At 40.8% G+C, this 20724-nt stretch overlaps 1 protein-coding gene across 4 annotated transcripts; it reads right to left on the minus strand.

Annotated features, from left to right (window-relative positions):
• Positions 1-6269: 6269 nt before the first annotated feature.
• Positions 6270-16960, minus strand: LOC130184535 (uncharacterized). Of its 4 annotated transcripts, none has more exons than XM_056400486.1 (16): positions 16789-16960; positions 16469-16611; positions 10773-15862; positions 10459-10565; positions 10200-10325; positions 10048-10090; positions 9870-9911; positions 9666-9764; positions 9448-9558; positions 9269-9361; positions 9053-9130; positions 8890-8931; positions 8761-8799; positions 8048-8146; positions 7685-7760; positions 6270-7573 (listed from the first exon to the last, which is right to left on the minus strand). In XM_056400486.1, the coding sequence occupies exons 7-16, from the start codon at positions 9878-9880 to the stop codon at positions 7529-7531; spliced, it is 693 nt and encodes a 230-aa protein (XP_056256461.1). In that variant the 5' UTR covers positions 9881-9911; positions 10048-10090; positions 10200-10325; positions 10459-10565; positions 10773-15862; positions 16469-16611; positions 16789-16960; the 3' UTR covers positions 6270-7528. The 4 variants fall into 4 exon arrangements, with proteins under 4 accessions (XP_056256461.1, XP_056256460.1, XP_056256458.1 ...); XM_056400485.1 differs by having other exon boundaries at positions 7661-7760; XM_056400483.1 differs by lacking the exon at positions 6270-7573 and having other exon boundaries at positions 7583-7760.
• Between the last annotated feature and the right edge of the window lie 3764 nt (positions 16961-20724).

Below are 20724 nucleotides of genomic sequence, written 5' to 3' on the forward strand. Positions count from 1 at the left end.
TGATACACTCTATCTCTCTCCCCCGATGCTTGATCTCTCGCTCTTCTGTGCCCCAGCACTGTGCCATTCAGTGAAATTCCTTAGTGATCCGATGGAGAGAGAAAGCCACAGAGAGAGAGATTATAATGTGTAGTAGATTTTTATTTATACAAATGAAAAATGGAACAAAAAAAAAAAAAATCCCGGCACAGTTTTTATGTAATATAATCCATTACATGTTGTTAATGTTTGGCCTTTGACATTCCCAGGGTGGAATTGCCGAGGGCAGCAGGGGGTGGTGGTGGTGGGGGCGGGAGGTGTGGGCCAAGCAAGATAGATGTCGTCAAATGTCATGCTGTGCCTCACAGGCACGATAAGGCATTGTGGGGGAACGACAACATCCATGAAGTGATTCGGTTTGTTCTTGTATTATTTGGAAGATATAACCAGATTACATACTTTTAACAACATGGGTTTTAGCATGTATGATAATGACATTTGTTTTGCTATCAGAGAATATTGCATTTTGCTGTTTCTTGAAGATAGTTTCAGCATTACTCCAGCGCCTAATGTGACAATTCATTAATTTCCTGTGTGCATGTGTGTAAGTATGTGTGTGTGTGTGTGTGGTGTGTGTGTGTGTGTGTGTGTGTGTGTGTGTGTGTGTGTGTGTGTGTGTGTGTGTGTGTGTGTGTGTGTGTGTGTGTGTGTGTGTGTGTGTGTGTGTGTGTGTGTGTGCGTGTGTGTGTGTGCGTGTGTGTGTGTGTGTGTGTGTGTGTGTGCGCGCGCATGTGCTGTGCACCAGACTTTTGTATGTGCACACACATTTGAAAGGCTATTTTTTTGTGACGTGTCTTGAATGCACATCAGTTAAACAGGGGCAGGGGTGGGGGTACGTATTTCCGAGTGCTGCCATTACTTCTCCGCCTCAAATGGAAGTTGCTCTTGTCGTGGCGTTCAGGTACGAGGAGGACAGGAGAAATCAGACCGCCTCCAGAGACATGAGATACCCACATACTATGAAAATAACAAGCAGGGTTGACCGATCGGGAGGAAAAAGGTTTCCAATATGCCACCTTATGCAAGCGATACATTTGAGAAATTAGCTGTCAAGAGAGAGCTGCTCATGAAGCTCCTTTCATCCAGCTGAAATCTGTCTGACCTTCACTAAACTGAGAGTTTGCCTTCTTATACGGTTTATTTATAGGTATTTGTTATGGTTTATTTATCAGTTTTAATGTATGTTTTTGGAATATTTATTCACATTGATTTATTCATGGCATTGTTTCTGTTTTTTTGGGACTTTCTCCCTCATAAACCTGCGGCAAATGAAAGAGTGTGGCAAGTAGACGGAACGTGAGCAGAAAATAGATGCATCCTCTGCAGTGTGACATTTGGCTACGGCCTGACTGTCCCACTTCTAAGAGGACCCAAAGGACAGCTTTTAGCTGTGGCTCCTGGGGCTGGAAGAGAGAGAGGGTTAAAGACAGATAAGGGAGAGGGATTACAAGGATTTGCCGCCATTTATTCTTGTTATTCAAATCATTTGTGTAACATTATATGGGCCACGGAGTGCAACGCAGCTCAGAAAGAAGGCCCTTGTATCATCTCTTGAGCCATAGGGGGAACATGTGCAATACTGGTTTGATGGTATATGACTTGGATGTGGACCTGAACCAGGGAGCTGTCTGTGTTTACAAATGAAAAGACAGTATGCATATGTATTCTGCTCTGCTGCAGTGCTGGACAATGTGACGCACGGATCTCATGGCTCAGTTGTCGGGCACCGTACTGAGACAGCACTCACTGGTCAACTGAGGACAACTGAATGTATTTTAACAAGCAGGACAAAAGATAAAACAATTCACTCCAGGGTGGAAGTGTTAATGGGAAACACAAGACGGCCATCATCATCTTTATCCTCATCATTCTCATCACCATCACCATTAACTCCGTCCCTCCGTCACTGCATTTGACATAATGTGCTGATGCTGATCTCTAGTGCTCAGCTGGGACCTGCCCCGGGGAGAAACACTGTTTAGACAGGCACCCCCCATGAGAGGACGAATGTGCGTCACCTTGGGCCTGCTTCTCTTTTTTTTTTTCCAGCCCCAACCCCCCCAACCCCCATCCCATCTCATCCACATTTTAATATCAATCTCAATGGACTCCATTAGTGCTGCACTTCTTTGAGAGTGTTAATTTGTTTTGTCAAAAGCTTTGTTTACCCCAGATTAATATCTCAATAAACAGAGGAGTGCTGTACTGTGGTAAATGATAGTGATTATACAGTAGGAAGGTCTGGGGCCCACGCTGTCGGACGGAGGCTCACATAACGGGAGTTTCTCCACCGTTCAAAGCCCTCCAAACCTCTGATTATAAGAATAACACCGTGGGTACTCATTTACTGCAGTGAACTCACCCTCACTCTCTTCCCTGCTCTCTTTTTCCTTCTTGGTCTGCAAATGTTTAACACAATTCCCATTCCATGCTGGTGGCAAGCCTGGCATGCGTGTGCTTCAGTGGTTAGGAGCGAAGTTGTTTAAAAGGTGGGATGCCCAACCTCTGACACAGTGCTGTTTCACCCCTGCAGCTTAGTGTCAGTGGAAAGTGAGCTGTGGCATTGTTGAGTCTATCATTAGACAGCAGAGGTCCCAGCAGGCCTACTGTCCTTTCTCTTGCAGTTGACCCTTTCACACACTTTTTTTTCATTTATTGTTTTTTCCAGCGATTTGTGTGGCCTATATCACACCAGGAGGGCAGTTGTGGGTGGGGGGAGGAGGGTGTTCAACAGCAGCAGAGAAGCAGAGGGTCATTATGTCTGCAAAGACTGGCCCAAGAGGGTACGGAGCGGGGACAACATCAGCAGAGATGTCACAGATGTCACAAATTCATAGCCAAAGGCGGTGGGAGCGGGAGGGCGGCTGGTGGGGCGGGTTTGCAGTGAGCCTGCGCAGGGTTGGATGTGGAGATAAGGAGATGGATGTGCTGCTTTGTCTCACATGGCTGTTGGTGGTTTGCAGCCCAGAGGTTATCACTCTGTGGTTTAACTCGATCAACCTGGTATGTCGGCTCTCGTGTTCGCTCATAGAATAAAACAGATCGGCCTGTCGAGGAAGAAACATGATGTGATTGTTGTTCGGTCTAATGGATGCTTCCTTTAAAAAAAAATGTGAATATGAATCCACTGCCGCGTCAGCTGATTAAAGCAAGATTTTTGGAGTTCTAAGTAATGCGACAGGATTTTCCTATAGAGATTTTTAAAAAGCAAATGTAAACAATGATAAAGTAGTACTATTTTATTATTGGTCTCTTGTTACGTATCCACATGACTACTATACAGTACTTATAGAGTAGTTTTAAGAATATGTAGGGGTATGGCATAAACCCAGAGATGAGGATTGTGCTGTTTCTCTCTTTTTGTCTTGAATATGAATGGGGAGCTGTGCCAGCAATTCAGGCCAGCGGCCATCTTTGATGCACAGGGTGGGACCAACAACAAGAGGGGCTTTTAGGTAGAATGGGGTTCTCAATGCAATGCTGAAGATGTGAGGCCCATTCTACATAGAGACCCCGAGGTCCAAAACCAAAACAAACATATCCTTTGACACACAGACATATGTACAATACACTTATTCAGTCAGGTTCAGTAGTTTTATACACTGCAGATGTGGATCAGCTTTTTACATATGAACATCTGTCCACAGCAGGAGCAAGCTGAATCTGTAGGCATGATTTTTTTTTTCTATTTCGTCCTTTATCTCCGCTGAGTGCACTGTCTCTTAGAGTGGGGAGGAGCTGAACTGTGCCTGCATGTGCTTGTCCATGGCTATAGTGATCTCCATCCCATGATCATCCACAGGCCTGCCAGAAAAAAAACGCAGCCCCACAGGGTCTGCGTCTGTCGTCAGAGGTAGAATAGCTGGCTACAGCTGGTGCGAATGGGATATTCTGAGAATCAGCAAAGGGCTGTATTAATGAGCTCGTTACAGCAGAACCTGGTCAGTATTGGACATCCCCGACATGCTCATATTTATGGGATTATATTATTGGGTGCTAGTGGTTTTACATAGCAGGGTGTAGGCATTGGTAGGAACAATGAGAACTGACATTGTGCCATGTGGGGTTCTTCATATAGCACCATTTACAGAGCTTTCTGTGACTTTTCTATGAAATGGATAATTTATCATGTACCGCTGAGACATTTGTAAACTGAGTTTAATAATAACTCCTTGATTCTGTTTCTGTTTTGTTTGTTTTTTGAGCAATGATGTTCATTTGCTTTATTTGATTTTTGTTTTTTTCTCATGGTCATTGCTTTGACAGCTGTCTGGGCCAAAGGGGATGATTTTCTGTGAGTGTTTGCGTCATTGCAGGTCAGAGCGACCTTGTATCAGCACATATTAATAAAAAACTATTGAAAATATACTCCGTTCATGCTTCAGGATTTCTCTGCAAACATCTCAAAGGGGCTCAGTTTTGTGTGTGCGTACGTATGGTTGTGCGCTGATGCACAGCATAATTACTTATGTGTTTGTGCATGTGCCAGTGTGATAAAAGCATAACAGCACACAGGAATTATTAATCTTTTGCAGTGCCATAAGCTTCATTATACCCCATGATTCAAACTGGAAAAGAAAAGACATGTTTAAGCACTAATACGGTGGCTATGTTTTATTCATGGGCTGTCCTGCAGGTTACGACAGCATTGTGTTGCTCATCTGTGTACCATGGGAAGCAGGGGACTGAAGCCAAGTCACCCAGCACCTTCCTGAGTCAGCTCCCCTTTGAACCATACACTGTATGCATATGCAGATTTGACCCAGTGGTTGGGATGATGATTCTGCCAAACACTGGCCTGTGTCCAAAGCATACTACACAAGGTGATCAAAGAGATGCAGAAATAAAGCAAGCTGTCAGTTTAGGAAACAATACCCAGAGCCCCAAAACTCTTAGTGTTTGGACAGGGACTAATAAGAGCATCACGTACCAGGGAGGATGGGAGGACTGGTCCCATACTAATCTGGAGAAAGCAAGGCTTTGTTTCACTACAGTAACCCTGAGTCAGTATTAGAGAGCCCAGCTACAGTAATGCTTTCAACCATCTCATATGTATGTGTATGTACATGCAGACCTGTGGGCATACTCGCTCAGCTGGATTCAGCTTTACAAAGCATCAGTCAAGGTTAATTAATCATACGGTGTGGTGTGATCCCTGATGTAATCTTTTAATAACTGCAGTGTGAGTACAGCTTACTGACTTCTGAATGAAACACTGTTTGCTTGCAGCGGCCTATTAAGCCCTAGCAGCACACAACAGTAGGCGACCTATAGTACACTCCAGAGTAAGCATAAACATAGTGATCAGCCAGAGATCAGTTAGAGATAACAAACCTAAGTGTTGAAACTGCGGCCCATAGCTTCCCTTAAGCCTTCCTTATCCCTGATGTGGTATGATCAGAGTTCAGCTCCCGCTGATTTTTGTTCCCTTGACTGCTCATAATCCCGCTCACAATGGAGTGTGATTGGTAACTAATTAGTCAATATCTTATTATTATGTGCATCAGAGCATGTAGTATTCATGTGTAATTGCAGCCTTGCTGAAACTTTGCCTCTTCCTTTTTATTCATTTTTTTTTCATGTCCTTCTGTATGCTGTACATGTATGATGACATGTGATGATCCACCCCCACCCCTCACCCCTGCACTACCCATCCAACAATCCTCCTAGCCCCTGCATCCCTCCCTCATGTCCCTTCAGTGAAACTCCCCGAGAGGGGAGGCTCAGAGGCCTTGACCATTCAATCACCCTCTTTCCACCGGTGCTGCAGTAACACTTTCACACACTGACATAGCAAACATGAGCAACCAAGCCTCTAACCCCTGACACAGTCACTCTCCGGCTCTCAGTCCATCTGAGGGGTAAAAAAAACGTCTTTTTCAAGGTCATTGCACATTTAGAGAAGCTTAAAATAGAATCAGACATCGACAAACCAAGACTCACAGCAGCTCTCAGCAGATCCCAAGAGATAGAGGAAATAGATGTATTAAATTCAGCCTGAACCCCTGAGTGTTTGTGTGTTACTGTAATTACTACCATACATCAAGCCACAGGGGCAACAAATCTTTTAAGTGCTATAACATACAGCAAAAAACACTTAAATTATCAAATGATATGTGATGTACTTACTGTTCCTTTATTGGTTGATTCATAAATCAGAGCAATAACTATACTAGGAAATAAATCTATCAACCCAAACACACACACTGATTGCATAGAACAATAGCTACTCAACAGCACTATAATCATTTATTGAACCCAAAGAATATTTAGCTCCACCCACGGTGTTTGACCATAAAAAATACAATACGTAAAAATAGGAAGTACATTTTAGGCCTTCATACATTTGCAGCTATTTGAAGCTATTGCAGTCTGGAATAAATATGTGTTTATTGCATTGGCATTACTCAACAAAAGTAAGAAGAGATGTTATTGCCTATGTATCTCAGTATTGTAGGACTCATGACTATTCACTGCCCCCATGTGGTATAAAGCTGATACTCCCTGCTCTGTGTTCTGTGTTGCCTTCAATAGTTAAGACACCAAGGTAAAAATGACCAGGCAGTGAAATCACTTCAAAATTCATGGCAATAATTCATAGAATAATTTTTAATAGCTCAATATTGTAATTGTTACATATACAGTATAAATCGATGAACTATAAAGCAAAAGAAATGATACTGATTTCATAAGTGATAAAAAATATAGCATCAAATGCGGAGTGAAATGCAAGCAAGTGACTAATACAGAATAATTTTAGTCAGCAAAAAACAAAGGAAGTTACAATTTACAACTGATTAGAAAATATAAAAAAAAGTACATGTAATAAACTCAAAAAGAACAGAAAAACTAAAGAAAAGCTATTCATTTTCATTTTAATAATATAGAATATTTTATATAAGATATATCAGTTTATTTTATAAATATTTATTTATGCCATACATTACATTATATCTGATATATAGGTGCATTAATTAAGTTGTCTCACCTGTGTATGGGATACATTTTCTGACAGGTCCACCCATCCTTTCGTCAAGCCAAGCATTTAATACTCTCAGTAAAAAAAAAATCCCATCATTATTATTAGTATTATTTTAATGAGACCAGTGTCTTCCATTTGATTGATGAAGCTATATTGTGATAACTGTCAGTTAATGTAATCATTGTCTGATGTAATGATTACAAAATGTAACGTTCATCTAATAAGGCTTGTAAAAAAAATATATTTTCTAACACTGTGAAAAAAGACATGCTGATCAAGAGAGAAAAGCATTGTGGGAAAAGAATTATCATTTAAACAAAATTGCTTGACTTGATCCCAAAGGAGTTCCCAGTAAATGTACCCAATACACCGATAGTGAGAATACTTAATGTTGGTTATATAATACAGGTTATTATCATTATCATTATCATTATTATTATTATTATTATTATTATTATTATATTATTATTATTACTATTATTATTACTATTATTGTTTAGTATTTATTTATATAACGTTCTTCATCTTGGGTGTAGACTCCACGTCAGTGTTCTGCAGAAAACCAAAAGGAAAGCGAAATCAAAAGAAAAACAACACAAAAAAATATACTAAAGCGGGTATGGAAAGCTTTCTACTTACTGGTGCAGCAAAGCACCTGCTGACCTGGTCTGGGTCAAAGCCGCACTTGTTCACAAAAGCTTCGGCTCCACCTGTCATGTCAGGACCTTGGATGTTAGCTCTAGAGACAGAAACAACAAGGAATAGAGACGTGAACCTAACAGCACAATTGCAGCAAAGCCTGGTTTGTGCTCACTTTTCCGAGCACATGTCAGACAAGTTCTGAAAGTTCAGACTGGCCCTTCATCTTTGGGATGCGGGTTGGGGGGAGCAGTTCATAAAGTTACTCCTGACAGCTGTCTACAGGCCAAATGAAACAAGGTATGAGGGAGACTGGAAATTGGAAAGCAACAGAGATTTGTCTTTGGGGACAGTTATGAGTGCAGAGTGACAGAGAACCAGTCTCACCGCTCATTCGGCAACAGCGACTCTCCTTCTGCCTCATGATCTTCACGACCACAATCACCAAAATCATCACACACACATCCACTGTGCATGTCTGTGACCCTGGAGAAGAATTCACAGCCATTATTATGAGGATGGGCAGAGAAAAACTTTCTGTCTAGTTTTATCTCCATTCGATTCTTATTTTTTCCTTTTTGTACCTTTGATAAAATTAAAGTTAAATTTGATTTGATTTGATTTGACATCAGTTTGTAGTCATCAGCTCAAGTTACCAAAACTAATATTAGTATTGGTAATTGGTAGTTTATTTTCATCTCAGCCTCACACTGATCTGCATCTGATGTTTCTAGCTTTAATCATGTTTTATCACTGTGGATTCTTTTTCACTTTCTTTACTTATCATTTTGCAAACATCTGTAACAGAAGCTAATACAACCTGTGTAATTACATTATGAATATAAAATGAATAATAATAAATTATAGAATAAATGATAAATATCTAAAAATGAACCACTAATAAAAAAGTGATTAATCTCTTGGAGGCAGAAACATAAACATACACATTTTCAAAAGGACACATTCTCAATTCACATCTTCTAGCAACTCTTTAAAGTGTGTTATATAAGCTATGCAAAAATGTGCAAATTTAAAAATCGCTTCAACTCTATTGCAAGATAGTATCCACCACAATTTAAACTGTTAGATAACAGACTTACGTCACAACGTCACTTCCTCCTGGATCATCCCTCAAGTCCCTGAAGTAGACATATACAATAGTTATCTAATAGTAATAATACGAATTGATAATAAACACACCAACAATCCGTCCAGTACCAACAGTTTACCTGTTCATGGCTCTGTCAACATCAGGGGCTTTTATGTCGCCACTGTAAAACAAATAACAGTTAAGAATGGCACTACCTGTCCAGTTAAAGGGACACTTCCACTAAATCTTTCAAGCAAAGCTGGTTACAGGCACAAGAAAAAGTCAGCAATTCTCATTCTCACTTTTCAGTTGACTCATTGTTCAAGTTGTGGTCCAGACCGTTGTTGTAAGGACTGTTGCCATCAGTTTTAGGATTAACACTATGGAGACAAATGCAGCTTTTTCAGATAACAGTCTAGACTTCCTTATTATTATTTTTTTTAAAACACACTTTGATGGTTTTGACAAGCACCATGTTTTTGTATGTGTGTATATAGATGTTTTCATGGCAGCCTAACCTGTGAACATGCACAGTTTTTAGAGTGTCATCTTGCTCAGGATCATTTCCACCACTTCCCTGTAGATCAGTGGCAGGAGGTATGTCAACCAGGCTACAGTGACAAAGAAAAGATGTAGAAGATTAACAGAACTTCAGGGATCTGTTCTAAAAGTAACATTCACACATAAAAAGACTCACGTAGTCTCTGCTGTCTCTGTTAACTCTGCCTCGGAATTCCCCTTTCTGAGACAACAGGAAGTCAGTAGGTATCTACAGAAGCAAGTCAGTGTAGATGATCTGTGCTGCCCCCTGAAACAAGAAAACAAACACTTCTGAATCCATGCAAGATTCTGTGATATCTACGTGTATAAATCACATTAATAGTTGATTGTTGTTGGACACAGAATAGAACTCACTTCATGTCCTTTTTCCAAGTAATGTAACACAAAACAAGCACGATAATCCCAATGATCCCAATGATCCAATGATCCCAATGACAAGCTTTATCACACCAGCTGACACAGACAAAATGCAAACATGTCATAATCAAATATTCATTTGAATTATATTTTTAATGTTGTGAGACATTGGAATAATTAACAGAATGAACTTCCACTCACTGAGGCTCCATGGTAAATCTGGCTCAGGATCCTTTATTTCCTCTGTTAAAAGTAAAGAGGTGAGATACTTGTACATATAATGTATATATGATATATATGTATACATACAGTATATGATCAGCGTTGAAAGATCAGGGTCAATAGTGAACCAGGCATTCACAACATCTCATTGCCTTACCAGTAATTTTAAAAAACACCCAGTTCTCTTTCACAAGCCGACCCTTGAAAGGCGAAAGCAAAGTTGTGAGTCAATATTTCATATTTACAACACAACAAGCCAGTCTGACTTCTATAGAATGAGTTCATATAAATACTATGAGGGAAACTCACCATAGAAATGAAGCATTTTACTTCCAGGTCTCTGCAGTCTCTTGTAACAACTGAATAGTTGTCGATGCTTTTCACCTCATCCGAATATACAGGTTGTTTTCCAGGCTTGGCAATAGCAATCAGAATCTGTTGGAGTACAGTAAGAAAAGGATTACTTTCACTTTCTCTTTCCTTCTGTCTATTTCTTAAAGACCTTGCTAACATTACTTTGTATAACAAACTATGAGCTATAACAGAGTTTGAAAGCTAATCAAAATACCTTGTCATAGAATGCAGATATCTCAGATCCAGCAGGGCAGTCATGTGCGAAGTTAAAACCATCGCCATTTTTGATGTCAAAGCAGGAAGTGTTTCTTTGAGAATAGTCTTTGAAACATGAGAATTATACATTGTATCATTAACTAACTTTTTTAGGCCTCAGAGAAACATTCTTAAATGGTAACACAAGCAGCATCAAAAAGTAGATTAGACTTAAACAGTGTATTAACTCAGTGTTCAGTCAACAATAAACCCAGCAAAAAAAAAGGAAAAACAGGAAAGAAATATATATGCTCACAAAGGTCCATCTCTTACCTATTGTGGTGGCACCCGATGATATTATCACAGAAGCCAAAACATAGATTTGAAGAGTCATTTTGTCGAAGGATAGTCAAAGGTAAGAGTGAAGGCAGCGTCTTCCGTGTGGGCAAACAAAACGAATGAGGAAGAGCACTGATACAGGAAGGGGCAGGCTTAAGGTTTATACTGCTCTTGAACTGGGCTACGATAATGTGATTTATATTAGTTTCAAAAGATGTTTTTCTTCATCTTTTATGAAATCAATTTATACAGTATGGGTAACCTGCGGTGTAATTTTACAATTTTGTTCATTTATTGTTTTTCTTACTGTGGTCACATAACTCCACACATACCTTCTATTGAAACAGAAGGGACAAACAATGCAGTCCCCTCTGTCTCTATACCAACCAGTTTGTTCATTTACCAGTCTTCCAATGAAATCTGTCATATATATGTAAATATCATCATATTGTTTTCTCCCTTCTTGAATAAACAAACAAAAAAGAAACAAACAGAGGAACAACACAACGCGCAGGACTTGACTAGCTCGGAGTCTGTCCTTCAGTCACTCATCACAGATTTTCACTCAAATTATCATGAGGGACATATTAATTTCTTAAGTAAATATAAGTATGTATACTGGTCTTGCTGATGAAATATTGCTCATATTATGAAAAAAACACCTCTAATGGATTTCTAATGTACCCTCACCGAGCACTTTATTAAAAACACCATGCTAATAATGTGAAGGTCCTCCCTTTGCTCTCAATTCTTTGTGGCATTGATTCCACAACATGTCAGAAACTGCTGCCTAGATTCTGCTCTATGTTGACATGATTCAATCACATTATTTCTGCAGATTTGACAGCTGCACATTCATGCAGCAAATCTCCTGTTCCTCCACATCCCAGAGGTGTTCTACTGGATTCAGACATGGTGACTGAGGAGGCCACTGAAGTTCGATGAACTCATTGTCAGGTTCATGAAACCAGTTTGAGATGACTTTTGCTTGGCGAGTTATCATGCTGGAAGTAGCCATTAGAAGCCTTTTTGGCCATAAAGGGATACATGTGGTCATCTACAATACTCAGATAGGCTGTGGCATTCAAACGACAAGGGACTGGTGTTAAATGTGCCAAGAAAACATTCCCCACACCATCAAGCTACCACCACCAGTCTCTTTTTCTAGTCTTAAACTGTCCAGTTTTGGTGGCCCAGCCACCTCAAGGTTCGATGTTGTTTTTGAGATGCTTCTCTGCTCACCACAGTTGTAAAGAGTGGTGGTCTGAGTTACCATATCCCTTCTGTCAGCCCTGACCAGTCGGGCCATTCTCCTCTGACCTCTGGCATCAACATGGTGTTTCTGTCTGCAGAGCTGCTGCTCACTGGGTGTTTTTTTTTTTGTTTTTTTACACCGCTCTGAGTAAAAACTCTAGAGACTGTTGTGTGTGAAAATCCCAGGAGATCAGAAGCTTCAGAAATACTCAAACCAGCCCTGCAAAGTCACAGAGATCACATTTTTGCTCCACTCTGATGATTGATGTGAACATTAACTGAATCTCCTGACCCATATCTGCATGATTTTAGTCATTGCACTGCTGGCTCGTGATTGGCTGATTGGATAATTGCATGAATAAGCAAGTGTACGGGTGTTCTTAGTGAAGTGGTTGGTGAGTGTAGTTTTGCGTGTGGAACACAAGGGGAGGCCCTTGTCCTATGGGTCAGAGACTCACAGATAAACAGCTAGCCCTGGCTTTTAAGATCACCACAAGGTTTTAATTTCATTGGAGATCAAATGAGAATAAAAAGGGGAAACACATAATGTATTATACATGTGGTCTGAAAGATATGCACAGGGATGTGTCAGAAAAACACATCCTTCAGCCCACTAGGAGTTCTGTATTGTGACAGGATGTTTCCACTACTCAAGGTGGATGCATTTGTATTTATCCATGTTCACATTTGTGTTGCGTATTTCCTCCTGTTATCTTCAGAGACAGCTCGTAGACAGAGAATGGCAGTCCTCCCAACTTATTCTAACCATTAGAGAACAGAGGAAGAACAAAGGCCTCTCAGTACTCTGTCATTTTTCTTTCACATATACACACACACACACACACACACACACACATGCACAGTGCAAAGATAAAGCAGAAGCTGCCATGGTGCAGCACGCTTCATTTACACTGCATCTTCTCTGGTCCACCGAGAAAACACAGACCATACACTGTGTCACTCAATACGGGCCCCTCTCTATCTCTTCAACTCTGACTACTCCCCTTCCTCGATCTCTCTGCCCCTCTCTCCTTTGCCCTTCCCTGTCTCTCTTTGATGGCAAGAGTCCACCAGCGCAGATGAGTAAAAATGTGCTTCCCAAACATACTTTCAGGTTTCCACCTTAAATATAATTTATTGCATTGGATGTGGGAGTAGATCAAGTGACAGAGAAGCCAAGTATATTTACTTATTAGCCGAGTTTGGTGTGTCTAACCAGCTTAACATTGCATCATTCCTGAAGGTTTCATCACTCCTTGGCTAAGGCCTCAATGAAAAAAGAAAAAACACTGTGTGGAAGTGGGCTTGTCCAATCATCTGATCCATTTTCCATAGATATCAAGTGACAGTGGGAGGCTTGGATATCCGACCATGCCTCTCGTTATCCTCAGAGCTTCTGCATAAACAGAGGAGAGCAGTGATGACGCAGGACAGCCTGAAAACACACACAAGGCTAGGAACATGCATGTCCCACGGTCCACACTCCCACAAACACTGTGCGTCTGTTTCTGCAGCCTGGATGAAGGACTAAATTCCAAACAGTCCAAACAGGACTTTTAGGGTAAATAATTACAATTCTTGTTCTGTTCATAAGAGCAGTGATGAGAGATAAACAGCTCTCTTCCTGTCTCTCCCCTCCAAATCTTTCATTCTCTTTAAAGAGTTTCAAAGGTAAGAAGGACGACTAAATTAAATCCCATAAAGTTTTTACGGTTCATTATTATGAACTCAAGTTGAAAACAAAAACTGGGTGCACCATTCAGGGCATGTGAGTTGTGGAGTCAACACTGAGGCAAAGCAACACCCCGAGAATCCTGAGTAGCTCTGAGACAATAGTGCTGGCTGCTCCGTGCTCCTCCGTAGCTCCACAGCAGTTTCAAAATACACCCGATAGAAAGCCAACCGCGACCAAAACAGCATATACAAGCCAGATATGACTCCTTTTAAGAAAACAGTATCATGTTCACACTCTAAAGTGTTTTTTTTTCCTCCAGTTACATTATTAATGCAGAGACCAACATCACAGGCCTTTACATTGCATTCACCCTGAATCCAAACCTTGTGTGATTGAACTGTAGCTAGGAAAAACATCAAGTCACTAGGGGTGCTTTCAAGTAAATGGTAATAAGCATAATCCCTCACTCTGAGTACAAGGACCAAAAAGAGAGGTGAGTTTAGGGAACAGAAAATCGTGCTGGGACTGTTACACAAACTTTGGTCCGTCCAGTCGGCTCAGTATGAAGCCCAAAACCCCCACTGGCAAAGACTGGATACCACCACAAGGGACAGCTACACATGTCCAGCACAGGAAGCACACCAACACCAACACACATACAGAAAAATATGTAGGCAGTAATCACATTCATCTGGGTTTCACCCAGCTCACACACAGTATAGCGATGTGCCAAGTGTGTTCTGTAATACATAAACATTCAATTATGCTATGCGGTTACATTATGGCAATTATATACCAGAATATTCTTTGCTAGGAGTGGAGGTGTCATGGGAATATATGAATATACGAAGGGCTTCACACAATACTGTGTACACCCCCACCCCATCTATACCTCCTACACACATATCAAAGCCCCTAACTCTCCGTCTCATTTCCAAAACCACAGCTCCCCTTTACAGAGCGTGGTTAGCCTGGGCACAGCAACCTGATCCTGCTGAGAAAATCTTATAAAAGGAAGCAAATAAAACAACCCAATCACAAACACCTCTCCTCCACAGAGCCAAACATGAAAGATCTGCTGACAGAGGGCCTATCAGTGTTTGAATAGAAAGGCTTGGTGTGGTTGCATCATTTACATTAGGCTATAACTTGCAAACTGCCACGTCAAGGAAGGCACTGCACAGTATGATGCACAGCAGCTTTTGTTCATATGCTGCTGAGACACATGTTGCGCAATATCATAGAGCAACTTGGACAAGCTCTATTAATCTTTTTTCCAGCTCAATCTCCTGAGAGGGATCTCTGTCAGAAAACAAACCTCTCTGTTTGAAGCATGGCCTCCAGTTAAACTTCTGCCTTTCTCTCTCTATTTCTCCCTCCTTCTTACTCTGTTTTCTCTCCCACTTTCCCTCTCACTCCACTTTTCTTCCCCTGTCATCTCTCTTCCTCCCTCTCTCTGCTCTTTACTCTCCTTTGCCATTGTCCCCCCCACTCCCAGTGTTTCTTTTCTTTGCTCTCTTCATTTATTTCCCCCCTGTGATTTGTTGCTGGCATAACTCTGAGAATTTGGCTGGGCGAACCCAGGGCGAGCGTGTCTTGTTACAGCAGTCCAGGCCCTCTGATAAAGCCCTACATTGTGAGGGATAATCCCTGAGAAACAATTGAGATATTTTTTATACCGTGCCCTTTGTTATTTCTGTAGGCTCACACGTAAATATACACACAGCATGCACACACACATACAATACAACTCAATTCACACACTCCACTATTTGTTCTGACACACAAACAAGGACATGTACAAGCACCGGCATGCACTGCACACTAAATGGACTCATGAGAAAGTATGTAAGAAGTTCACATCAAATTACCCATTTGGTTCATTTTCTTTTATAAGCTGCTCACTATGCATATCCAAGACTGTCTCACCTGAAGCTATGAGTGACATGATAGGAGTTTTAAGGGATGGGGATTTGTAAATGGGGAGTTGCTGCGGTGCTGTGAGAATGTCGGTTAAGTCAGTGCGTCTGTCACTGTCATGTTTTGTCAAGGCAGCCCTTCTGTAGCTGTTCACACTTGACTGGGTCCTATTGTTAAATAAACAAAGCCTTGTGTTTGGTTGTGTTGCAGATCAGTGAGGTGATCCGGTGCTCACCTGAAAATTAAGAGGGGGAAAAAAAAGCAGAGAGGAGAATGGAAAAAAGAACAGAACAATGAGACTGCAAAAAAAAAAAGATTTACATTTTAACACACTTAAAGACTTCACAAAAATGTGCCAGCCATTTTCACAGCAGACAGTCAGACATGTGATAGCATGAAAAGCACTGAAAACATGAACAATGGCTGTGTGCCATTTAGGTGCTCAAGTTCGATGGCCCTGGTACCTTACTGGGACACTCAAACTCAGTGGAGCCGTCATTAGGGTTATTAGTGCCACTTGTGACTTTGCTGCTATGACAAGTGAAAATATCTGCTGTGAAAAACTCCTACTGTGTGCCACAATCTCAATCTCCGCTTTTTCTTCCTTTGATGTAAGGCTGACAACTCAACCGACTGCCAGTACATAGATGATGGCAATTCATTTATTTTAAATCAATTCACAGCTTCATTACATGCTATAAACATATATACAAGCTATGTAAGCTTTTGCTATTGCTACATAGCCAACATTAGCATTAACAGCTGTTTACTTACCAGTCTAGAACAAATGTTGTGAGTTTAGCATCAAACCTCATTTCTTTACTTTCTTAAATCTACTCACTTTTCTTACTTGTCTCCAGTTGTGGAAAGCAGCCCTTTTATTTTTCCTCTGTTTCTATCACTTCTTTTCCTCTGAAGTTAGCATGCTAACCAGGTAGCTCCAGCCCAGTTGGCCCATCTCGTCACTGTGACGTCCAGTCTGTCCTGAAGAAATAGTGTTTCTCAGAGGGCATATTGTAAGTTTTTGTACTGTAAATGCAACAATGACTGAAGCTCTTTGCAAAGTAATGTACGCTGACATATGGCAATAGCAAAACTTATAGCAAACAAATAGCCCCTTTAATGAAGTTATTGTTTGAATTTTGAGACTAGATTACTTACTTGTGAATGTTTCTTTTTTTGCAGCATGTCAGCTCCTGCTGAAGACAGCTGTTCTGTGTCTAGACAGGTAGATGCCTCTGCGGTTTCATGCTTGGGACTGCCTCCCTGTCACGACCATCATTCCTCATCTTCCAACAGGAGGTGTCCTTCACCGGCTTTTCCACTGCTGCCATCATCTGTCACCACGACCAAGGGGAAGGAGAAACATAATTACAGGGCAGAGGCAGCCATAACTCAACCCACAAGCTTAACACTAATAACAATAGTAGCCAGCAGCTGTAACTGTCAGATTGACATTGTTCAACAATTACACCAAATTACTGTAAACAATCCATCGTAAAAAACTGTTGTAGTCCACCTGTTGCCCAGTGGCAACAGGAAAAAGACCAGATATATCCTGCTAAATTAATAAGACAAAGATGAGCACGGGCAACAGATTTAATAATGATTTGTTACTGTTGTTAAAGAGGATATCTTACACTTATTGTTATGTATTTATATATATATATATATATATATATACTTATTGTTGTACATATTACACAAGTTCTCCTTGGCAAGTGATGTTAGTGGATCGGTGTTACACACACAAATTACTCGCTAGTTCATCTCACTTATTACAAGGAATCACAGGAATATTACCGGGTGTCTGCTGTGTGCATACTCATTAAACTATTGGCACTAAGCTATGTGCAAAATGATGATGAAAGGATATATACACTGACATACACACACAGGAGAGGCTTGCACTGTATTTAACAGTCATCTGGGCTCCAGCAAGCACATTTCATTGGCTCTCTGTGCTTCAGTATTGTAAGTGTGACCTCAGCACCTGTGGTTCTTCAATTCTCTATGTTATTCTAGCCGGTTCCTGTCGAAGACTTAGTAATTAGGACTGCACTGCACTTATAGCACCATTGTTACTATAGACAGACACACACACTACTGCGCTATAACTCTTATATACTCACTCTTACGCACACATTTACACTCTTTTATACTCACATTGGCTTCATACATCAAGAAGGAGACTTGATGTATGAGGCTAAAACAGTGAACTGAAACAGTGAACAGTGGCCACAACTAACAATTACAGAATAATGGCACATTAAACCATTAAAATGCTTGGCTTTGACATGATTCAGTGCAGTGTAACAGTGATGCAAGAAGAGCCACAAAGTCAGTAAATAGATGTCAGTTATTCAGTGATATCTATCTAAGTTTGCTAAAATTAGTGGTAAAACATTGGTCATATCAGACCAAGTAAAACTATAGCCACTCCAAATAATAAATTTAATGTTTGATTGTTAAGAGGAAGATTGTGTTATTGCTTCTTTCAAAAATGACACAGTCTCACTATAAGCAAGCCTTCAGCCTATCAGCCTATCAGGAGCTGAAAATGTGAACTAACTCATTTAATCACACTTCCTTCCTTTCCTAATAAACATTCACCACACAATCTCTGCCTCACACTCACAATCACTTTCTCCTCCACAAGACATAATACTCACACGCACAAAAACAATGATGTGCTCACTCACTCATTCCACTATTCTACCACATAAAACCTTCATCCACCATTTTCACACACTCAGCTGGTCTATCTCACATACACACACATCATTTCTCTCTTTAATTTATTATAAATAACATCAATATTTCTCACACACACCACTATTCTATCGCAAATGTATGGTATATGTAGGCAAGAGTGATAGTATTTGTGGGGGAGAGTATAGTGGTGTATGTGTTTGATTATGATGGTATGTGTAAGGGAAGGAGTGATTCATGGTCTAAATAGCCTCTTAGACAGACACACAGATGTAGGTATGTGCATAGTCATACACATTTAAAGGCAAAACCATGTTAGCCTAGTGGGCAAAAAGTCAGATTCAACACATACACACAAATGAAGACACATGCATACACTGACCCAACATGTTTTATACACACTGCTAATGCCAACTCTATCCTCACGACATGTCTCTTGGGAGATCTTCTCCTCAGAGCTGTAGAGTAAGCAGTGAGGTCAGTTGTATACATTCAACTTTATGAGCTTGACTTGAGTAATATATTGTAGTTTGCTTAAGTGATGAATGGACTGTTTTCATGGCCCCCCCCCCCCCCCCCCGTATTAACATGGGCTGAGTGTCATGTCACTATTACATTACAACAACACGTGAATGTGTGTGGCTTATGCTTGTTGACCTTGGAACTCTGGACTGTCCTCCCCCCTCTCTGCTGCAATCGTCACCGACACCTCACAGGTCCTAACTATTGTTTTTATTCACATGATCTTGTTTTCGCATTCCAGTCAGCCATCAGCAGCCTGCAAGCTACGGAGCAAACATGAACACAAACCCACGCAGACAGACAAACACACACACAAAATCTCTAATCCTTCAGACCGCACAATATAAACAAAGTGGTTTAGTATCCCTATCGACAACATGTCTTGTCTAGGTCTGTTTAGATATGCTTGTTTTATTGGAGAATGTTACGTCAAATCTTTACCTGTCAGTTTAACCCTTGTGCCCAGAAAGATTTTTATTTCGATATGTTTACTTCTGGTTTGTTTTACAGGTGACAGAACAAGAAGACTGGCTGAGGTTGCCTCATCCTCAACAAAGAGAAGCTGCGGGTAGCAAAGGTCACCCTATCCTAAAACATTCAGCTTGACACTAAAGTAAACACACCACACATTATGGCGCCGTGTCTTATCAGGTAACCTTCCATTGTTTTGTGCTTTCGTAACACTTTTTCAGCCTCACAGAGACAATAATATGACCTCTACGGTGCTAAATAGTGGCTTATGAATGTGTCTTCTGCTCCATTAGCTTCATGTTATGATTGGCTGAGCTGCAGACAGGAGATCTTCAAGACAACATTTGCATTTCAACAAACTTTGCACATATTTAAATATTTGTCCCCTGAGGAAATGTTCGGCTCAGAGCAAACAGATGTTTAATTATTCTCTTGAAAAGCTGACACGAAACTAGATTCTTAGAAAATGTCCTGTATCCTCTTTATACAAATTTGACACTCTTGTAACAGACACATTTCTGAGAATGACTCTCCCAGGGCAGTAAGGTATATCATATTACTCGCTTTGATGTTCATAGAAGGACTGACTTGAATGTTGCTCTTCATATAATGTTCAAAAATAGCTGATACTCAGCCTAGGCTGACCTTCACAGTATGTACTGTGTGCTGCACTACCTGACAGAGCCTTGATTTGCTACGTTATGCTGTCCTGATCAGATAGCAAAATGACACTGCCCTCATCAGATAGTATGCGCACTATCTACATGTGCATATGTGCTGGACTGATAAATTAGGTATGCATTTACTGTTGTGTATGTGAGGAACTACACGAACATCAGCCACCCACACACACACACGCAAACAGCAATGTCTCCACATTTGGCAGTGATTGTGACCCTGCTATCCACTGTTCTTTGAAGATCAGTTTTCTGAGGTGATCTCTAGGCTCACTCACTGAGCCAACACGGCTTGGCACATCCTAATCCCTGAAGAGCAGAGAGAGAAGACAGGGGAAGCAAGAATATTCATCTCACCAGGAACATGCAAACTAATGCTTTTCACAGACCCATATCAGGACACAATGTGCCCACTTGCTGTCCTAATGTCTGCAGCCAGTGCATTCACTGACTGTCATTACTGTGGGAGATTTAGAAATATGCACAGCAGTGAGGCTGGGGGAGCAGGCCTGAACTTGAGCATACTAAAGAGCCCATTAATCCTTTTTAATTCTATTAAGAATTGGACTACAGCTGGATAAGAGGCCAGCAGAGTTCCAGCGACTACATCTATAATGCCTTGGAGACCCACAGTGAAAAGCTCTTACTTAACAAAAATTCATATGCAAGGAAATTTCTTTTCCTCTCCACAGCTGAATCAATTTACAGCCTTAAG

The sequence above is a fragment of the Seriola aureovittata genome, chromosome 17, assembly GCF_021018895.1.
Source record: "Seriola aureovittata isolate HTS-2021-v1 ecotype China chromosome 17, ASM2101889v1, whole genome shotgun sequence".
Classification (NCBI taxonomy): domain Eukaryota; kingdom Metazoa; phylum Chordata; class Actinopteri; order Carangiformes; family Carangidae; genus Seriola; species Seriola aureovittata.